At 57.4% G+C, this 20,765-nt stretch overlaps 2 protein-coding genes across 5 annotated transcripts in view; one reads left to right on the top strand and one right to left on the bottom strand.

The window, feature by feature from the left end:
• Positions 1-10,676: 10,676 nt before the first annotated feature.
• Positions 10,677-16,536, bottom strand: BAG5 (BAG cochaperone 5). 2 transcript variants are annotated; one of them, XM_020913450.2, is made up of 2 exons: positions 16,364-16,536; positions 10,677-14,870 (listed from the first exon to the last, which is right to left on the bottom strand). In XM_020913450.2, the coding sequence occupies exon 2, from the start codon at positions 14,840-14,842 to the stop codon at positions 13,499-13,501; it is 1,344 nt and encodes a 447-aa protein (XP_020769109.2). In that variant the 5' UTR covers positions 14,843-14,870; positions 16,364-16,536; the 3' UTR covers positions 10,677-13,498. The 2 variants fall into 2 exon arrangements, with proteins under 2 accessions (XP_020769109.2, XP_020769108.2); XM_020913449.2 differs by lacking the exon at positions 16,364-16,536 and adding an exon at positions 15,853-16,022.
• A 160-nt stretch (positions 16,537-16,696) lies between these two features.
• Positions 16,697-20,765, top strand: part of LOC110149418 (kinesin light chain 1) — a 111,591-nt gene continuing 107,522 nt past the window's right edge. For 2 of the 3 annotated variants that reach the window (XM_070477747.1, XM_070477746.1), the window contains exon 1: positions 16,719-16,856. In XM_070477747.1, coding sequence (XP_070333848.1) covers positions 16,734-16,856 — 123 coding nt within the window. In that variant the 5' untranslated portion in view covers positions 16,719-16,733. Of the gene's footprint in view, positions 16,857-20,765 lie in introns of all 3 variants that reach the window. The other variant, XM_020913452.2, reaches the window with a different exon arrangement.

Raw genomic sequence — 20,765 nt, 5'->3', positions numbered from 1 at the left:
GAACAAACCAAATGTTTTATTTGACAAAATAAGACAGTTGGAACATTGGAAGCCTGAGTGGATGTCTTGAGGTTTTGGGAATGACTTTTAGGCGTGCTAATGATACTGTGAAATGATAGGGTGGCTGCAGTCTGCCTCAAAATAACCTAGGGGGGAGGGGAAAGCTGAAATCCTAGTCCCCCGAGACCTGGCAGCCTCTGGGATTCTCTCTGCTTCTGCATTTCTTTGACATTTTCCATAGTAAAACTTGGCTTTTTTTTTTTTAAGAAGCAATGCTCTAGGCAACCATTAAGAGGCCAGCCAGGTCAATGCCCAGGGTCACCAGACTCCTCCTAAGTCAAGGATGGTGGCGTATCCTGGGCTTCGCCAGCGCTGGGGCAGGGAGCCACGGGTCATGCACTGTTTGCCACGAGAGACATGCAGGGGGCTGGTCCCAGCTGGGCACACAGTGAGCCACGCCCTCTGCTCCTCCCGGCGTGGGTCCAGTGGCCGCTGACCCGGGAGCCCACTTGCCGAGGGGGAGGGTGGGCCTCAGGAGCTGCCCCCTGCTTCAGAGGGCGGGACGGGCAGGGCTGCAGGGACCCCTCACTGCCCGCCTCCGAGCTCCGAGGCGGCCCCTCTCCTGGCCCGTCTGACTCCAGACACCTGCCCTATTCCTCCTTCCAGAGCTTCCCACCACCCTGGCCCCCTGGCCCCCTGGCCCCCAGCTGCCACCAAGGCCTGACCTCATCCACAGCCCCCAGAAAGTAGCTGAGGCCTCCAGCCTCTTGCAGTGAGATCTGCATGCAGCTCCGGGAGTCCTGGACACACAGACGCACCCCCGGGGCCCCCTGCCCCTCCCTAGCCTGTCTGCCATCGAGGCCACTTGGCTGCCTTCTGGCCCTGTCACTGCATTTGCTGAGAAGGTGAATCTGGGGGGGGGGGGGCAGGGGGAGGGCGTGAACCAGGGGATGAGGCATCTACAGGCACCCACAGGGCCGGCCCAGGAATGCGGGTGGCCGGCCGTGGGGCGGGAGTGCAGGGCCCACAGAGACCTGTTGCTAAGCTACGGGCACAATGGACATTCCGGGTCCTGGGTGACGGACTGGCCGGAGACCTTCCTGGGCGAGAGGAGATGGGGCCCAGGCCGCCCCGTCCCCGCTCCCCTGGCCCCCAGGACACCGAGGCCCTTGGCTGCCTGGCCCCTCAGGGCCCCCGACAGCCAGGCCTGGGAGCTGGGCACCCAGTGGGAGGGTGGTGAGCACGGGCTTCTGCGACTCAGGCTGCCCCAGCCTCCTGGCTGGCTGCCTCCACCAGGCCTCTGCTCCACGAACCAGGCTTCCCGGACTGTCCTTCCAGGTTCAAGCACGGAGCTCTCACCGAGTTACGAGCAGAGCTTAGAGGCCTCAGTAGGACCCAGTCCTCTGCCCCACCCATCCCCAGCCCAGAGGCCTGGCACCCCACCTGGCCAGGGCCGACTCTGCCAGCGGCCACGCCTGGCAGGGCCCCAGACCCCCAGCAGCCGGCCCCGGAGTCCAGCATGGCAGCTTTTGTCTGGGACAAGACAAGGGGCCGTGTTGGCTCCCTTCCGGCTCCACTTCCTCCCTCCGTGGAGAGACTGCTAAGGAGCTCTTGGCTGGCCGGCCACCAGCTGGTGCCTGGGGGAAGGGGCTGGCAGCCCCCGCCCCACCGACGGCCCCTGAATTCCTGGCCCGCCCTGGCCCTCACCCTCACAGATCTGCCTCCACCTGAGCAGCCGAGACCCCCGTGCCCCCCGCAGCCCCCAGAGATGGGTGTCCAGGACCCCGCCCAGCCTGCCTCCTCCCGCTCAGTGCTGCCCGGGCTCTGCCTGAACTGGGTGGCCCTTGTGGGCCCAAAGGCACCAGCTCCGCATCCACAGGACCGGCGTTGTCCCCTCCTTCTCGGCTTTTGTCCCTCTTTTCTGCTGCCCTGTCTCTGCTGGCCCCCCCCCCGGCCGGCCCCCCCGGTCTCTGCCCGAGAAGGTGCCCATGCCATCCGGAGCAGGGTCCCCGCCCTCACTGTGGACGGTTGGCAGGAGCGTGGGAGTTCCTCTAGTCCCACCGCCCCTGGCAGCTGGGCGGTTTTGGGCAAAGGCCTGCAAGCCCCTCACCCCAGCTCACATACGTGCACACACGCACACACACGCAGAGATGAGTGCACAGGTGCACACGCCAGGCATCATAGGATCCGGGGAGATAATGGATTCAGAGCCCCGGCCCCCGCCTGCTGGTCCTGGGGGACCTAGACAGACAGCTGGACCCCCCACCCCCGCCAGGCCGAGACTCCCCCCCAGCTGCCGGCCCCAGCAAGGCTTCCGGGTGGGTCTGCACCTCAACAAGTGCTGTCACTGATCAGGAGCAAGGCGGTGGGGAGGGGGCGGGAGAGGGAGAGGCTGCACCCCGCACTTCCCAGAGACCATCCCGGGCCTCCAAGGCTGAGCAGGGGCCCCTCGGGGTCTCTCCTCCGGCGAGAGCTGCGCACAAAGAGGCAGCTGCCAGCGGGGCGGGCTGGGGGCGGCGGCCTTTGTGAGCAAGGGCCCCTCCTGGTGACCTCACCGCGGGCCAGAGAAGGGCCCTTTCTTCCCAAAGGCAGCGGCTGTTGGGAATCTGCCTGGGGACAAAGCTGCCGCCCCGCGGGGGGCCGCATGGCATAAATTGGGGGAGGGCGGGGGGGGAGGGGAGGGCGGCTGCAGCTGGCGCCTGAACTAGGACACACATGCCCTCGTGTGCAGACAGGTCCCCCTCCACGCACATGGGAGCGCGAGCTGCCTCCCGGGGCCTCATTCATTCCTCTCCGCTCCTTCATTCATTCCGAAACTGGGCACTGGCCCTGGGACGCAGGAGGGCATCTGGTGGATGAAGGCGTGAGTGGACGGGTGGGGCGGGGCTCCCCGTCTGGGCGGGGACTTGGGACAGCGGGTCACAGTGGCCCCTGGGCTCTGGACCTGGGCAGGGAGCTGCTGTCCCGAAGCAGGCACTTGGACACCCAGAGCCACACGTCTGTGCCCATGGGGAAGCTGAGGCCTGCCCAGCAAGGGCCCAGGCCTGAGGCCACAGAGCAGGCACTCCGCAGGGGAGGGCCGGAGAACACCTGGTTTTCAATGAGAAAACACACCTGGTGGGTATCGGGTGACAGCCACCTTCTGTGGGGCCAAGGGCTTCCTGTCCCCAGGGCCCCGCGCTCCGGAGCTCCTTCCCTCTTCAGGGCACCTCCCATGCACCAGAGATGACCCCTACGTGAGGCCCTGCTGGGTGGGTTAGCCCAAGAAGGCCAGTGGTACAGGCCCTGTGGACGTCAGAGACATGGCCCATGGACGCCCCAGATCTCCTCTGGGGCTTGCTGAGTCTCCCTGGGCAGTGGAGACGCTTGTCCGTGGCCCCAAGGCTCTGAGTGCTCCAGGTGGCCTTCCTGCAGGCGGAGGCAACCAGGGGAATGGCCCTGAATGTCAGGCTGGTCAAGGAGGCAAGACCAGGAGGCCTGGTACTGTCAGTAGGGCTGATGTCCGGCCCTGGGGCTCTCCTTCAAATAGTGACAGCCCTCTGCACCTGCCCACCTGCTGTGCGCAGAACCTGGCCCTGCGTCCTGTCCATGCTGAGGCCAGAAGCCAGGAGGAGGTCTGAGTGGGCAGAGGCACCAGCTCAGGACTCCGTCCCCAGTGTTCCTGGCCGCCCCTCCCACCCAGACACTGTCCTGACTTGGGGGCCTTGGCCCCAGTTGTTTGGTTGGGGTCAGAGATCTTCGGGGCTTGCGGTCACTCCAGCAGCACAGAGAGCTCAGAAATTTCTGGGCTGGAAACTTCCAAAGCCCTTGTGCAACCACTGGGGCCCAGCCCCCAGGAGACGGGAGGAGCCTTAGGGGGTGCAGGACAGTTCTGTCCCATCACCCCACCTGTGGACGAGCAAGCGCGGGGCTTCCAGGTCACTGAGCCCCCAAAGGCCGGGGCGCATCCCAGGAGCCCCGCACCCCTCCCTGGCCCGAGCGCTAGCAGGCGGGGGGCGGGGTATAAGTAGGCCAGCGCTCTCTGCTGCGTTGCTATGGCGCCGCTGTTGCCACTGTGCAGGCTTCCTCCTGGGCCCTGTTCCCAGGACACCTCGAGCTGGCCGCCAGGCGTCCCTCCCCGGCCCGGCCCCGGTCAGGGGCTGCTCTCAGTCTCCAAGCCCTCCTCTACCCCAGGCCCCTCGAACGCCCGCAGGCCTCTGGGGGTTCTGTGGTCGGCTGTCTGTGTCACACGCAACATGCGTATGCAGGCACACACAGGCACGCACACACCACACACGAATACACAAACCACATGCATGCATGCACACAGCACTCACACGCACACGCCAAGCACACCCATGCATGTGCACACAGCACCCACATGCATGCACACATGGAACACAAGCACACACATGCAGATACGGCGCTCACATGCGTGCATACAGCACACATGCGCGCAGTGCACAGGGCACACACATGCATGCACACACAGCACCACACCCGTGTACCCACTCACAGCACGCGTGCAGCCACACGAGGCGCTCCGCCTGACCCAGCAGGAGTGAGGGGAGGCAGGCTGCAGTGCAGGCCTTGGCAAGGCGCTGTGGCAAGGCCGGCGGCCCTGCTGAGACCGGGCGGGGAGGGGCCCTTCGGGCCTGAAGGGCAGACCTAGCAGGGCCCCAGCAGTCCACCTGGGCCCCGGGTCCCACAGGGCCTCACACCGCGGGCTTCTGCCGCGCCCGCCCCAGGCCTCAACCCCGAGGTGAAGTGGCCCTCACTGCCTGCTTCACAGACAGTGACTGGGGGAGGCCCTGGGCCCTGTCTGGGGCCTCGGGGAGCTCGAAGAGGCCCTGCAGCCCTGGGCTGCCCAGGCTGACATTAGCTGACGTCAAAGCCTCGGTGGGGGAGCTGACCCCGGGTCCCCAAAGGCCTGCCAGCTGGGACCCCAGCAAGGAGGGGCGGGGAGGACTGGGTCCCCCGCGGCAGGGCTGGGCAGGAGGGCTGGTGGACTCCCAGGCCCCCTTTCAGGGTCACAGCCAGGCTCACAGAGCCCCTGCCCGTGTCCAACAACAGGCCTGGCCTGGGGTCCCCGTGCCCCCCCCTCCCCCCTGTCTGTGAGCGTGCTGGCTCCTCCCCCACAGGGGCTTCATCCTTCGAGCTGCCTCCTGCGGTGCTCCCCGCCCCTGGGAGCACCTCCATCCTCAGGGTGACCTCTGCGCCCCTTAGAACCCCGAGGGCCCAAGGAAAGGCCTGAGCTCTTGGCAATGGCAGGCTTCCGTGTAAAGGCCTGAGGGTCCAGGAGGCTGAGGCTTGTTCGTGGGGGCCTTAACTGAGCGGGTCTTAAGGCCCCCACCCCACGCTTCCTTGGGCAGGAGCCTGGTGGAGCGGTAGCAGAGGGAGGGGGCTTCGTGGAGGGGCGGGCGGTGGGCTAGAGGTGGGAGCGAGCATGCCAGGTCCTCAGGGGGAAGGGCAGGGTGGGAGCAGCCGTCGGCACAGGGGCAGCGGAGAGGGCTCTGCTCCTGGTGCTGAGGTGGCAGTGTCACCGAGACCTGCTTTGGGCACAGGTCAGTGCCACCCTGAGGCCAGGTGGGGCCAGAAGTTAAGGGACCCCTGCGCCCTGGGCCACCACCAGACCCCGGGGGCGGGGTGGGCGAGGCGGCTGGAGCCAGGACCTCTGTCCCTACACCTGGCGGGCCCGGCTGCCGCGGGCAGCACGGGGCCAAAAGCCTGCCTCCCAGGGGACAAGATGCACAGCCGCCTGAGCTGCTCCGGCTGCTGCGGACACGGCCCGGGAGGTCTGCAGCGGGGAGAGGGGGCCCGGAGCAGGACAGGCCTCCCTGGGCGCCAGGAACACGGGGGGCACCCGGGCACGGTGAAACCCAGCCTCTCCTCCCCAGTGCCCACAGCAGCCTCTCCAGCCACAAGGGCCCAGGCCCCCAGCCTGCGCTCTCCCACCTGCCACTGGTCTTCCAGCTCCTGGGCCCTCCCGCACAGACTGGGATCGCCCAGCTTGGGGTGGGAGGGTGTCTGTCCAGGGCCAGAGCATCTGGGAGCCCTGAGGGCCAGCACACAGGCTAGGGGGCAGGGGGCGGCACTTGCATGAAGTGGCGTTTGGCTTGAGTGTGAAGGTTGCCCTCAGCTGCCCGGGAGGGAGGACCAGCCTGCCTGGAGATGGATGCAGGAGGGGGTGAGGCTGCCCTGCCTGCCCGGCCTCCCGGCTCCACCCTGACGGCATGGTGCCACGTGAGCCCTGGGTCGGGGGCTGACCCCAGCCGGGGATGGTCCCGCCCAGCCCTCAGCTCAGCTCGAGGGGCGGGTCAGAACCTGCGAGAGGCTCTGGCCCCCGCAAGGATCGTCAGAGCCCAAGGTCGCCGTGAGACAGGTCATGGAATCCGCAGGAGCAGCACGGCCAGCTTGCGGGCAGAAGCCCCAGCCAAGCGGCGCCGCGGCCACCTGTCCAGCATCTCGAGGGCAGGTGTGCCCGGCGGGGCCCCGGCCCGACAGCTGCGCGGCCGGCTGCTCCCCCGACCCGGCCCGGGCGGGTCCAGGGCTTCGCGATTCCGGGCCGCGGGCGCCGCGTGGCGGACGCACAGAGAACAACAAGCGGTCGGGGCGCGGAGCGGGGGCGCGCCGGGCTCCGGAGGCCGCGCTCCAAGGGCCCGGGCCGCGCGGGAGCAGGTGCCCCGAGGTGCGGGCCCGGCTTTGTGGGGCGGGTCGTTCTAGGTCGTCCCTTCCCACTCGCCCCGGCAGGCGCCGCGCAGTGGGGCTCACACAGGCGTCCAGGGGTTCATCTGGGGGGACCCCCAGCCCCAACACCCAGGGCAGACAGCTGGCCCACACTGGCCCAAGCACACTCTAGCCCCTAAACGGCCATCCAGGGCAAAAGTCCCCGGGCCAGGCTTGGTGGAGCTGCTGCGGGCTGGGCCTGGCATGTCTCCCACCCCAGAAGCACCGCGTCCCAGAGGCGCTTGAACGTGGCTTTCTGTTCTGGGGTTGGGCGGGACTCTGGTCTAGGATGGAGTCGGGCCCCTCCAGGTGCCCTTAGCTCCCCAAGCCAGCGAGGCCCCAAGGGTCCAGTCTGCGGGCTCCCCCGCTGCACCTCTGGGCCCGGGCACTAGCCACTGGTCAGCCTGCATGCTCTTGCCCAGACCCACCGCGCTGGCCCGCTTCCTACACCACCCCTAGGACACCTGAGGTCGGGGGTGAGGGCCAGATGCCTATTTCTGGAAAGATGGAACCTGGGCCTCCCAGAGAAGATAAGACCTCTGAGCACAGCCTGTGCGTGAGGAGGCTGCAGACAGCACCGACAAGACCTTAGGCTTAGGAGCCAAAGACCGGGTCCTCGCTACCCCAGGACAGGGCTGGCTTATGTGCCTGTTAGATTCTTTGATTTTTTTTTTTTTGGCCACACCGTGCACCTTGGGGGAATCTTAGTTCCTGGATGAGGGATCCAAGGCAGGCTCTCAGCAGTGACTGCATGGAGTTCGAAGCACAGGACCACCAGGCAGTTCCCTCTTTGCACCTTTAATAACCAGCCCAATTTGGTTACTCAGCTCGACCCAGGGGTCTCTGCACTGCTTATGTGGCCCTGTCCCCTTGAGGAGACCCTCCTGCCGTTAGGCTAGAACCCCGGGAGCCCCCAGTCCCTGGTGCCACCTTCACCACCCCTGTAAGTCCTCCCCTGGGTCCCTCACTCTGCCTGCTTCTCTAGCCCCCCCTGCCCTGGCCCATTGCTCCCAGTTTAGCCTCTTCTCTGCCACTGGGGCAAGCATTCAACAAAGCTCCTAGTCTTCAAAGACCCGAATCCTCCCCTGGCTCACCAGCCCTACCCCCGCCCAGCCCCCTGCTCCCTGCCGGGGTTCTTCCAGGCCCCCCATTGTGCCTGGCTCCAGACTCGGGGCCCCTCCCTGCACCAATGCTCCCTCGAGGCCCCCCACTCTGGGAGTCTCAGTGTGAAGGGCGGGCCTCCAGCACAGGGGCCCAGGGCATAAGCACCCTCACTTCCAGCCTGGCCAGCAAGATAAGGTGACGGAGGAAACCACAGGCCCAACCCGGGGGCCCCACACGTGGGGGCTGCCGTGTCCCTTTGGCGTGTCACCCAGCTGGGCGCTCAGCCAAGCTCAGTTCAGTTCAGCGTTGCTCAGAGGCAAGACTGTTACACGCCAACCTGGCCGGCCTTCCCTCCACGCCAGCGTTGGTAGCGAGCTGGGCGTGAGGCAGTTTCCTGCTGGTGATACCAGGGTTTCAGCTGCAGGTGCAGGAGACCAAGGGGCTTGGAATCCTGATGAGCCACAAAGGGTCGCTGATTTGATTTGGTTTTCGGCCACACCGTGCGGCTTGCAGGACCCTAGTTCTCTGCCTAGGGCTTGAACCGGGGCCTTTGGTAGTGAAAGTGCCAAATCCTAACCACTGGGACGCCAGGGAATTCCCGATTTCAGACACTTCATGAAGCGATGCAAACATCTGAGACTTTCCATTCACTTTTCAGCCAGTGTTTCGGGGGCTGTGTATTATGTGCCAGGAGCCGAGGACACTTTCTAAAGAGGAGCGCGTCCAAAGGAGACCCGAGTGCCTCCCGCTGCCAGGGCCTGAGGCGGCAAGGACGGAGAGATGGCTCTGCCGGGGAGGGCACTGCCTGGCCGGGGAGTGACGGGGGGGGGGGCCCTGGGGGGGGAGCGGGTACCTGGCCATGCCCACTGGATGGGCAGGAGGCCGCAGAGCCCACAGGTGGCCCGCCCTGCCTCCCTTCCCTCCGCGTCCTGAGTCCCCTGGAGGACGAGGTGGAACAGTCACGTGGGCATGAGGACCGGGAAGCCGGGGGCTACAGGGATAAGGGCACAGGAGTTTAAAGGATTACTATACAAAAGCAGCCTTCTGCTGTGACCCAGGAGTGAAGACAAGGTGTGGCATTCAGTGTTTCTCAAGCGGGGAGTCATGGGACCCGAGGCCTCAGGAGGTCTGTGGCTCCCCGGGGGACCTGCCAACCATGAGTTGCCGGGTCCTGACCCTCCGTGCCCCCGGCCCCTTCCTGTCCAGCTGGCCCTTGTGGATTAAATCGGAGCCTGGGGTGGGCCCCTCCGGGTAGGCCCTGAGCTTGCCTGGGCCGCGGGCTGCCCTCCCGGTTCACCGTGAGGTCTTGGGCAAGTGAAATACATTTAGTACCAAAGCCTGCTTCAGAAGGGCTCCCAGAGTCTAACACGCATGTAAGCTCTCTCTCACAGGGCCCGGCAGATGGAATGTCTCATCCAGCGATAGCTTGAAGGATGAGGTGATGCAGTGATAACAGAGGCCCCCCAGATACGCAGACGGCTGGGTGCCCACCTGCACCTGCCCCCCCGCAGGCCCACAGTTGGTGCCTCTGCACCCAGAAGCCAGAGCCCCGCTGGGCCGCGCCGGGCCCCTCAGCCCCTGGGCAACATCGCCGCCCAGCCTGCTCTGGGGTCTCCGCTGTCTTGCTCCTGACCAGCCTCAGGGGTCCCTGAGCCCCAAACATCAGCCTCCCTGGCCTCTGGCGCCCACGTTCTCTCTCCAGCACACCTGCCCAGTTCCAACATCCAGGTGTTTCCGCCCGAGACAGCGGCGGGACGGCTGGCTCACCGCCGCGTCTGGTTGAGGCGCACTGTGCTGTCCTCTCCCGTGTCCGACCCTTCGCCCTTGGCCGCCCCACGGACTGTGGCCCGCAGGCTCCCCTGTCCACGGGATTTTTCAGGCAGGCATAGTGCAGTGGGTTTCCATGTCCTCCTTCAGGGTTCTCCCTGGCCCAGGGATCGAGCCCGTCTCCCCCGTCTCCGGCACTGCAGGCGGCGTCTTGACCCGCTGAGCCATCGGGAAGCCCACGGGGCCGAGCGCGGCAAGGCCTTGACGACGGTTTCTCACGCGTCGGTGACCCCAGCCTGACGGGCCGCGCACAGCCTGGCGGTGGCAGGGGCTGAAGCTGTCAGGCCTCCCCCGAGTGTCTCTCTCCTGCACCTGTACGACTGACTTGTTTGTCGCGGCCCCGGCCCTGCACAGGTCACACGGCCGCGGGGCAGGGCTGGCCACACTGCTTCTCCACCTGAATCACTGGGAGGAACCCGGAGAAGACAGGGGGGCTTGCAGGAAGAGGCTGGGAGAGGCAAAGCCAGCTGCTGCCGCCGCGTAGCAAGTGAGGGCGACAGAGCGGGGAGGCGGACGAGGGCGACCGTCCGAGCGTTTCGGAAACGCCGGAAGGACTCACCAGTCAGAAGTACCGCCGCCCAGCTGGCTGGGTTGGTGGAGCACGAGACTCTTTAATGGTCAGAAGTAGGTCTCCATTAATGAGTTTCCAGAGCACACTAACTCAGACCTTTTCTCTGGGGAGAGGTTCTTTCCAGAACACTTCCAGAGCTTTCCCTCTTACATGTTGGGGCAACTTGTGTGTGCGGCGGCCGGAGGGCATGCTCCCCAGGAAAGCCGGGCTGAGGCCACGCCTGCTCCGGTTCTCTGGCCCTCACACTTCCTGGGTTGTTTGAACGGGAACAGTTACCCCTTTACCCATCCCCCCAACTCTGGTCTGTGCTCACAGCAGCCGCCTCCCTACATCACTGCCCCCAACTAGAGTGAAGGCACCCCCAGGCCCCGGGCGGCCCAAGGCACATCCAAGTCAGACAGGACCCGAAGGTGAGAACATGAGAACAGAACTCACACCTCAGACTCACAGCCTTTCTCCACCGCAAAGATAAGCTAAGAGATTTTTTGTTTATTTCATCAATAATTAAGGGTATACTAATATGTATATCTCAAAATAATACTGAATTATTTAAGACATGGTATTACAATAGTCACACAGTTGATGGAGGGGGATGGGAACCAACACACTGGAATGACACTTTATTACACATTGACATCAATGGCAAATATTTCTCCAATCATCCTCAAAAACACTATGAGTTAAAAGCTAAAGAGCTTTGTTTAAAAAAACCTGTATGTACAGGATAAGCTTAGAGCCTCAATAAAACATTAAAAACACACCAAGTAAAACAAATGACAAAAATACTGGTTAAACCTTTCAAATATACTAAATCATGTCAAATATCAATATACTATACCAAGGCAGTTCAGCAAAATAGAGCATTAAATTATACTTAGTAGACACATTCATTACATTTATTCTCGTAACTACTTCATTATAGGCTGATCAGTCCACTTGGAGAAAGAATGACCTGAAAGCAATGCTGAGGGGAAGGGAAAGAAAGCAAACATTGCCAGCCACTTTTTTTTTGCATGAACACGTATGATACAGTTTAATGCAGACCCAAGGCCAAACACTTTGAGGGGGTAGGTAGGTTTTACTTCTAGTACAGATTCTCTTCATGTAAGATCATAAAGATACAATACAATGCAGTGAGCCCAACTTAAAAATTACATGCAGCAGCCCATGGTCACACGATGCCTCCCCACAAGGGACAAGGAAAGCTAAACCCAGGGTCGCGAGGGCTCATCAAGGGAAGAGGGTCATCAGGTACAAGGAGCTAGAGCGGACTGGAGTCAGGAAACGTCACTCCTCAGCAGTCAGTCAAGGCTGATCTGATCATCTCAGGGGCCAAAATAATCCACGTGAGAAGTCCGAGACGACTGGACGGCCCGGTATCCTGTACTCACCCTGACGCCCAAAGCTGAGCCGTCTGAACCGTCTCTGCGGGTCACGGGAAACTGCTGGAGATGAACAGGAGGGCAAGATGGGCTTTCAGATAACGGTGGACACTCAGAGGACGTGCTGACAATGAACTTTCAAATCTGAAGTTTTCGTGAAGCAGGAGGCCTGGTGCAGGATGTGGGTACGTCTGAAGTGAGGTTATCGCCTTGATCGCCCACTGATATAACTCAAACTGTGCTTGAATTTAACAACACTTCAAGATTTCATTTGGTTGGAATGAGCTGCCAGTAAGCGGCATGAGAGCCCACTGGAGGTGCAGACAGGAGGCTCATCACCCAAAGACCTCCGACTGCCCTTCGACCCCACTATCCTAGGAACCTAGGATACTTCTAGTAGGAAGGACAGGTCAAGGGCTTTTCATTACTGGGCAGTACTGAGGCAAAGTGAAAATTCCTTAGGGCTACACATTTACTCTTCTAGGTATTTAGGGCTATTCCTTTATTCACCTTATTTTTTAGCTGTTTACAAAGTTAACAAAATTAATATCTGAAAGAAAACAATGAATTACTTGAGAGTTCAAAAGATGTACTCTGATACGATTATTCTGTGAGGGTGACTACAGAGCAGTTTGTTGTTATGATACTGGGGCAGAATGTTATCAAGGCACTTCAGAACTTTGGAAATTCTTCTGTTCACATCAATAGGCAACTGTAAAACTGGTTCCTCAAAATATACAGAAATATGTATACCCTTTGGCAGAAGAAGAAAAATTTCACACAGTGACAGACCTTATTGGCCCTTTGAGGCACTAGGGAACATCCACGTGCCAGGAACACGGGCTGAGGGGCACAGCAGGGGCCAGTCAACAAGCTGGGAGACCCAGTCCCTCGCGGCTACTGACGCCTCTGCTCCCACACGCATCAGGAACGTGCAGCGGGCAAGGCGGTCTGTTTCGAGGAAGCCCATTATGATACGTGCAGACTTTTTTGCTTATTTTAGCATAACCTGATAACTGGTAACTGATTTCCACTTTTCATTATCCTACTATGGGTGTGAGTGTTTTGTCTTTTTTTTTTTTAAAGATCATTAGCTTCATTTAAATGTTCTTATCCTTACTGATTTCTAAGAGAAATTAGAAGTTTAGGTCTTATCAACAAAAACAACTTGAAAGTATCAGCTGGTGTTTCATCCCTCCTTCGCTGCAGTCTCAAAGGTGTTTTTGCTACTAATTTTCATAATTTTCTTATATTGCTCACAAAAATAGGACTCCCTCCCAAAGGCAGGGTACAGGGGAACATACACTGTATTTCAAACCAAAGCATGTTTATCAAAGAACCAACCATCTAGAAAAAACAAACTCCCACCCTATTAAATTGGGTGGGACCACTCGGTTTTATGAATGAAAAAGATCTTTCTGCTTTATTTAGCATAATAACAAAATATATCATTGTACTGCGTTTGTGCTTGGACCTTACTTCTATTTAACCAAAAATTCCCCCCTTCCTCATAATTGTCTTAGTATTTATCACACATTTCTAGATTCTGAAATAGCTCTATTTTAATGCTTGAACAACCATTAAAAATGTTTTAAAAGCTAAAAAAAAAAAAAAAAAAAAAAGGTTTAAAAGCTGCCCCATTTCATTTTCTGATTTTTCAAAAAACCCAGAAAACCACACCACAACATAAGGATAGTGATCCAAATGCAAAAGTTAATATGCTGTAATATTTGTTTTGCAACATCAAAAGCAGCAGATACTGAATATAATTTGCTTAAATCATTAAATACTGAGATTGATATATGCATGTATAAATCACATTTAGGCTCAGCGAACTGAAAGCTCTCTGATACACAGGTGTGGCATAAAGTGCAGAACAAGCATCAGGAGCCACAGGCTCTCTGGCTGTTCAGTACTCCCACTCGTCGGACTTCAGGTCCAGATAGCTGAGAATATTCTGCGCCAGCTTCACGGCCTGTTTCCGGGCGGCCTTACATTTCTCCTCGCCCTGCGGGTCTACCGCGTCCAGGGCGAGCAGCTGCTTGGTGAGCAGCTCTTCCAGGCGGATGTAGTTCTTGTCGGTTCGATTGCCGTCGAAGGAGAGCACTTCGCCCTGGATCTCCGACAGGTTCCCCAGCACGTCCCAGACCGCCCTGTGTGACGGGTGCTCCTCACAAGCCAACAGCTTTCTTTTCTCCAGGGCTTCCTTCAAATCAATGTAGGTGATGAGGGTCTGCACTTCAATCACTGCTCTTCTCCGGGCTTCCCGGATGCAGGGGTTTTTTTCAAGACTCACCTCGTCCAACTGTCCGATCAGACCCTGTAGTTCTGTTTTGGCGCTCAGGTACAATTCAGGAGGATTCTGTGCTTGGAGAAGTTCAGTTTTGATTTCTCTCATTCTCTTGAGGACCTTTTCTATTTTCAGAATGGAATGGTTCTGTCCTAGGTCAAATGCATACGTGGTGTCTGCTTCCTCTTCTAAGTCCAAGTATCTCAGTAACTGATTGATGTCTTCCACGACCTCCTTCCGATAGTTTCTGATTTCCGTGTGGCCGCACACATCGAGAGCATCCAGGTCGGCCATCAGCCCCGAGAGCACACAGGACAAGTGCCTGCACGTCTCCTTGTTGTTCACGCCCATCAGAAGGGCAATCAGTGTGCCTCTGGTCTTGTTCACTTCACACATCACAGAGTTGATCTTGGCAACAGAGGGGTGTGCGTCTTCAGAGAGCGGCAGGGAAGGCTGCTTCTTCATGCAGTTCTCGATAATCTCCTGCACAGCACAGATTTTGGTTAAGGTGTGATACCGTGCTTTCCGCAGGGAGACCTTGCCTCCGGTCTTGACGTGTGTCAGCCTCAAAATGACATCCTGGATGCCTTCTTCAAACTCATCAGTTACACAGTTGCCTCCACTATAAAACGGCACAACCTTCTCTTTCACCAGGGCCTGCGCTTCTTGAAAAATGTTCTGTATTTCGAGCCGGTGTGGGTGGTTCGCATTCTGCTCCAACTCTTTGAGAAGACGCTCTGTCTCTTGTGCCGCCCTCTTCCTGGCTTGCTGAATATCTCCTTTCCCTTCAGTATCTACAGAGTCTATTTCAAAAAGCTGTTTTGTGAGAATCCTCTCCAGTTTCTTGTAATTCTTGTCATCTGACAGACCGCTGAAACCAAGTACTTGCTGTTCTATGCTTTTTACCTCCTTTTGAATTTCCTGAAGCCTACTAATAGAAGGGTGTTGGTTTCCCATCTCCATACTTTTGTTGTGTTCAGTTTCACAAGCACTAAAAGATGACAAAAATAACTTGTTACACCACAAAGCCTGAAGAATGGTAACTGTGTATTATCTTATTCTAAAAAGATATGCTTAGGAAAGGGCCTGTTGTCACTGCAATCCAACAACCACACTTCAGTACAGAAATCAGAGTCTATCAAACCCTCTCCTGCAAGCAACCTCCACATGGCAGTGATTGAGACTGGGTTATTGCAGTGTGGAAGATAAGCTGGAGCGCTGGGCCTGGGAACCTCAATTTTCCTCAGTCGTAAAAGAGAACAGCGTGTGCCTACATAGCATGGCATGAGGTTGAGCTGTCAGCTTGGAAAAAGCACAAGCACCTTAGGTCTTCACAGTGGAAACTGCTTTTTGGCAAGAGCAGGACACCTTTGTGGAAAGTAAACCAGTAGCTCTTCTAAACTTCCGGGCGTTTTGAGTACAGCCAGGCACCCCCACCCGGCCTAGCTTCCTGTTAAAGGAACCGAGCCGCTGAAACAAACACTAGGGGTTCTCAGGCACTCGCGGAAGTCCCCGTTTCTACATGCCTCTCCATCCGTTAAACACTTCCAGAAAGAGGCCCTGTTTCTCGCCCCACCCTTTTTGTACCTCATAAACCTTCCCTGCAGAGGCTTGAAATTCCACAGGGAAGGCGCCTGGCATTATGATAAAGGCACCAGCTTGGGCTTTGGAGGCCTAGTACCCCCTAGGCCCTGTTATGCCCCCCCCCCCTCCAAAACACACCCCGAGACAATGAGACAACGATGATTAACTCATTCATCAGCCTCCCATTGAGGCTCCAGAGTGGCTAAACGCATTTCCCCCTCCCACATTCTTGGGTTTCTATCAAACGCTCACGGGCGGGGGATGGATGCTCAATTGAAACGAATCCCCTGCGGGTGTCCGAGCCAAGAACGCGCCTCCGGAGAGACCCCGGAGCGGCGGGCTGCCTCGGTTCTTCCCTCCCCTCTCGCCCTGCCCTCCCGGCACTTTACCCAGACGCGGTCTAAGCGGGCTTGGTCTTGGCGTCCCGCGGGTGAAGTGGCCAGGTGGTAGGTCAGCCCTTTACGGGGTGCGGCACCGGAGCCGGGCCCCAAGCTGCATGCCTCTCAGCCCTCCCGGCTAGGTCTGGACGGGGCAGCCGGTGAAGGGGCCGGCGGTGGCGGCGGCAGCTACTGGCCGCGGCGGCCGCTCCGGGCGTCTCGCCCGGACCCCACAACGCGCCCGCCGGCCTGACCTCACAATGGCCCGCGGGGGGAGGGGGCGGGCGCGCTCTGTCGGGCCGGGGAGCCGACGGGGAGGGAGGGGACTCGGGCCCGGTCGGCTCGGGGTTGGGGGGCGGGGGGGCCCGGCTCCGGGACCAGGCCCGGCCGCGTCGGACCCGGGGCGGGGACGGCGTAGACTCCGGCAGGGCCGCGGCGGGGCGTCGGAACACGGGGGACGGGGATCGTCGGGGGACCGCCCGCGCGGAGGAAGAGGGGCCGCGCCGCGGCCGCCCTCGCTCACCTGTGCCGCCCGCGCCATGGCGCGCCTCGCCGCCGACGCCCCGCGACTCCGCAGCTCCCGCCGTCGCCCCGGGCCCGGCCGAACACCCGCCCCCCGCCTTGGGAAAAACGTCCTCCGGCGTTCGAGCCGCACCTCTCCCCGGGCCGAGCCCGCCGCTGGCGGCCCAGCACAGAAGCCGCCTAGAATGGCAGCTCCCGAGGAGCCGCCGCCCTTACGCGCCGTCAGTCCAACCCCTCAGCCTGTCAGACGCCAGCCGAGCGCACGGTCTGCCGCGCCGTGCTCTCCCGCGGACTTTGCGACGATGCCGTAAGGTAGCGCCTCGCGACGTCGCGACTCTGCCGTGCGGCGCGGGAGTCAGCGGAGGGCAGCTATGGCTTCCCGGCGGCCCGCGAGGAGGCTCGTCCTCACCGCTTTCTGCCGCGCCTTCTCGGGCCGCGGCTGTCAACTCGCCCCCGAGCGCGGCGCCGAGCGCAGAGATGCGGCGTCGAGCCGGGTGAGTGAGGCTCCCGGAGAGGCCGGGCCGCGCCCCCCAGGGACACCTGTGGTAGCGTCCTCCGCGTTGGCGGAGCTCTCCAGGAGTGGGGTCCCTGAGCCGGCGCGGGCCGGGCGCCCGGCGGTCAACCGCGCGGACACAGGCGGCGGGAGAGTAGGGCGGTCCCGAGCCTCTGGGGCTCCTGCGTCGCCGCCACCCCGGGGCTCCTGACAGAACTTCTGTCAAGTAGGGGCAGAGTCGGCTAGCAAGTTGGTTTGTACCGTATTTCTTGTCGAGGATAACTAGTCTTTATGGTTAAAGAGCTCTTGATATGTAAAGTGTCTGTGCGCGCGCCAGCGCGTTTGGCTGTATTTAGATTGTTAGTGCTTTTCTTCAAGTGGTGGCAAACTTTACTATCGTATTTCGTAGGACCATTCAACACGTTGAACGGTTCTAGTTTGGAAACGGTGTGTGTATATATGCCTGTTCCTGACCAGAGGTCCCCAAAGATGAATATCTGCAGCGGCAAGGAGTGGCAAGCAGTTTTTAGAAGTTGCCAGGCTTTGGGGAAGGATGTTTTTGTTTGAGGGAGCCGTAGACCTTCAATCCAGCTGTCATATGAAAATGTGGGCTAACGGCGTGGAATGGGCTGCAGATAGATAATTTAAACCAAGCATCCAAATACTAACACTTCATTTGCCAACAGGCTAAGGAGGGAGGCTGAAAAGCATCCTTTAAACCATCCTTAAAGAAGGATTAAAAAGAGCCTGTTAATTCCAAAGCGTGCCTGCCTGTTAGCAGGGCAGCTGGTCACTGGGACCTCAAGCCTCTGGCTCAGTTCCCTGATTCAGTGGCCACAGTCCCTGACTTCTATTCCTAGAGCATAAAATGCATCCAGCATCCCACTCTTTGGACAGAAAGATACTCAACAGGTATCTGAAAATGCTCTGGGAGGGCAAACAGTTGCCCTCAGGGCGAGGACTTAGCCCAACTTATTTTGTGAGCCAGTGCTGGAAAAAAGAAGAGCGCCCAAACAGGGGTTTCTCCATTGACACCCAGCCTTTTGTTAAAGTAAGTCTTACCATGGGTCTGTTCCTTGAGACGAGCCCTGTCTTGCCTTTTGCAGTCCGGGTGACAAGCCAGTGCACACCTGTCAGACTGCCTGCACCTGTGAAGGCGATGATGCTGAAAGGGGAGGAGCTGACCCATGACTCACACCTTCTAGTTCTAGCCTGATGACTTTTGTTTTTCTTGGGATGTGTTCCCCATTATGCAAGGTATTGGATGGGACATTACAGAACAGTTCTTTCCTCAGGGAAATGTGTGATTCCTGTGTGTTTGGCCTCATCTTTCTGTGCTTCCTGAGCACACAGCCAGTACTCCAGGTAATTCAATTCCTGCAGCCCAGACAGACTGTTGTCTCGAAGTCTTTGATTTTAAATATGAGGTCTTCTTAGAAGTCACAGGCTGTACATCTTTTTTTTTTTTTAATCTAAAGAGATGTATGTTAATCCTGTATTTCTATTTCACTCTATGTATTTTTTAAATTAATTCTTTGTTCTTCACTTGAGTGAAGGAGATCTGCTTTTAGGACCTACACGAATTATCTACCTCTCTAAGCTCTAGCTACCAGTTTGTTTGTTTGTTAATTAGTTGATTGATTTATTTGATTGCATCAGGTCCTAGTGGTGGTCTTGGTGGGTTAGTTGCTCCACGGCATGCGGGGTTTTAGTTCCCTGATGAGATTGAGCCTGTATTCCCTCATTGCAGGGTGGATTCTCAATCACTGGACCAGCAGGGAAGTCCCTGTTTTGTTTTTAATTTTGTTTGCTTATCGGCCGTGCTGGGTCTTGTTGCTGTGGAGGCTTTTCTCTAGCTGCAGCGAGCGAGCGGGGGCTACTCTCTCGGCGGTGGGGCTGCTCATTGCTGAGGCTTCTCTTGTTGCGGAGTGTGGCCCCCAGAGCACAGCCTCAATGGTTGTGGCCCAGGGGTTCATTGTTCCATGGCATGTGGGATCTTGCCAGATCAGGGATGGAACCCATGTCGCTTGCATTGGCAAGGGGATTCTTTAGCACTGAGCCACCAGGAAAGCCCCAGACTACCAGGTTTTTAAAAATTATCACCATTATTATTTTTTGGCTGCACAGCACATCTTGTGAGATATCCCTGGACAGGGATTAAACCTGGGCCCTCAGTAGTGAAAATGTAGATTCCTAACCATTGGACCGCCAGGGAGTTCTCTGACTACCAGTTTTTTGTAGAAAAGCATTTTAGAACTTAGTGTTAAGTACCACTTTTCCTTCCAAATCCAACTCAGCTGTCAGATCACATGTTCTCTAGCTGTGTCATACCTGCTTATTCTTTATCTTTGTTGTTTATATCATTGTTTTACACCTTTGCCTGCATGTTTGGAATCATCTGGAAGAGTAAAAAGTGCTGGGACCCTCCCCTGGAGAGTCTCATGTGCTTGATCTGGGATGCAGCCTGGGCGTCAGGATCTTTACTTATTTTCCCCATTTGTCTAGTTGTTTTTCCCCCAGTTTTGTTAAGACAACACGTCAGGATTCTTTTTTAAATTTTAACTTATGTTTTAACTGGAGGAAAATCGCTTTGCAACGTTGTGTTGGTTTCTGCCACACAACAACGCGAACCAGCCATAATTATTCATATATTCCCTCCTCCCGAGCCTCCCTCCCCTCTGCATTTCCCACCCTTCTAGATTACCATGGAGCGTCAGGCTGGGCTCCCTTAAAACATCAGGATTCTTGGGTTCAAGTCTAATAAGTTCACAAGTTAGAGAACCACGGCTACATGTTATATGCATTAGTATTTGCTTATAGTCTGAATTTCATTGACATTTATACTTATAGTTAACATTTCTCAAGCATTTGCATGCACTGTTCTGAAAGCTTTGCATATTTTAATTAAACCTCACTATTCTGTTCAGTAGGTGCTTTGATCATCCCTGTTTACAGATGAGATTGAATAATTCAGTTCAGTTTAGTCGTTCAGTCGTGTCTGACTCTTTGCAACCCCATGGACTGCAGCAGCACTCCAGGCCTCCCTGTCCATCACCAACTCCCGGAGTTTACTCAGACTCATGTCCATCAGGTCAGTGATGCCATCCAACCATCTCATCCTCTGTTGTCCCCTTCTCCTCCTGCCAGCATCAGGGTCTTTTCAAATGAGTCAGTTCTTCACATCAGGTGGACAAAGTATTGGAGTTTCAGCTTCAGCGTGAAATTCATGTTCCCATGAATATTCAGGACTGATTTCTTTTAGGATGGACTGGGTGGACCTCCTTGCAGTCCAAGAGACTCCACAGAGTCTTCTCCAACACCAGAGTTCAAAAGCATCAATTCTTTGGCCCTCAGCTTTTTTTATGGTCCAACTCTCACATCCATACATGACTACCATAAAGCTATGGAAAAACCATAGCTTTGACTGGATGAACCTTTGTTGGTAATGTCTGTGCTTTTTAATATGCTGTCTGGGTTGGTCCTAACTTTCCTTCCAAGGAGTAAGCGTCTTTTAATTTCATGGCTGCAGTCACCATCTACAGTGATTTTGGAGCCCCCCAAAATAAAGTCTGTCACTATTTCCACTGTTTCCCCATTTATTTCCCATGAAGTGATGGAACCAGATGCCATGATCTTAGCTTTCTCAATGTTGAGTTTTAAGCCAGCTTTTTCACTCTCCTCTTTCGCTTTCATCAAGAGGCTCTTTAGTTCTTCTTCACTTTCTGCCACAAGGGTGGTGTCATCTGCATATCTGAGGTTATTGACATTTCTCCCAGCAATCTTGATTCTAGCTTGTGCTTCATCCAGCCCAGTGTTTCTCATGATGTACTCTGCATATAAGTTAAATATTGAGTAATTACTTTTCAGTAATTACTTTTACAGTAAGATTGAATAATTTTTACAAGATCAT

The sequence above is a fragment of the Odocoileus virginianus genome, chromosome 16, assembly GCF_023699985.2.
Source record: "Odocoileus virginianus isolate 20LAN1187 ecotype Illinois chromosome 16, Ovbor_1.2, whole genome shotgun sequence".
Taxonomy (NCBI): Eukaryota; Metazoa; Chordata; class Mammalia; order Artiodactyla; family Cervidae; genus Odocoileus; species Odocoileus virginianus.
This window is presented reverse-complemented; position numbering and strand designations above follow the sequence as displayed.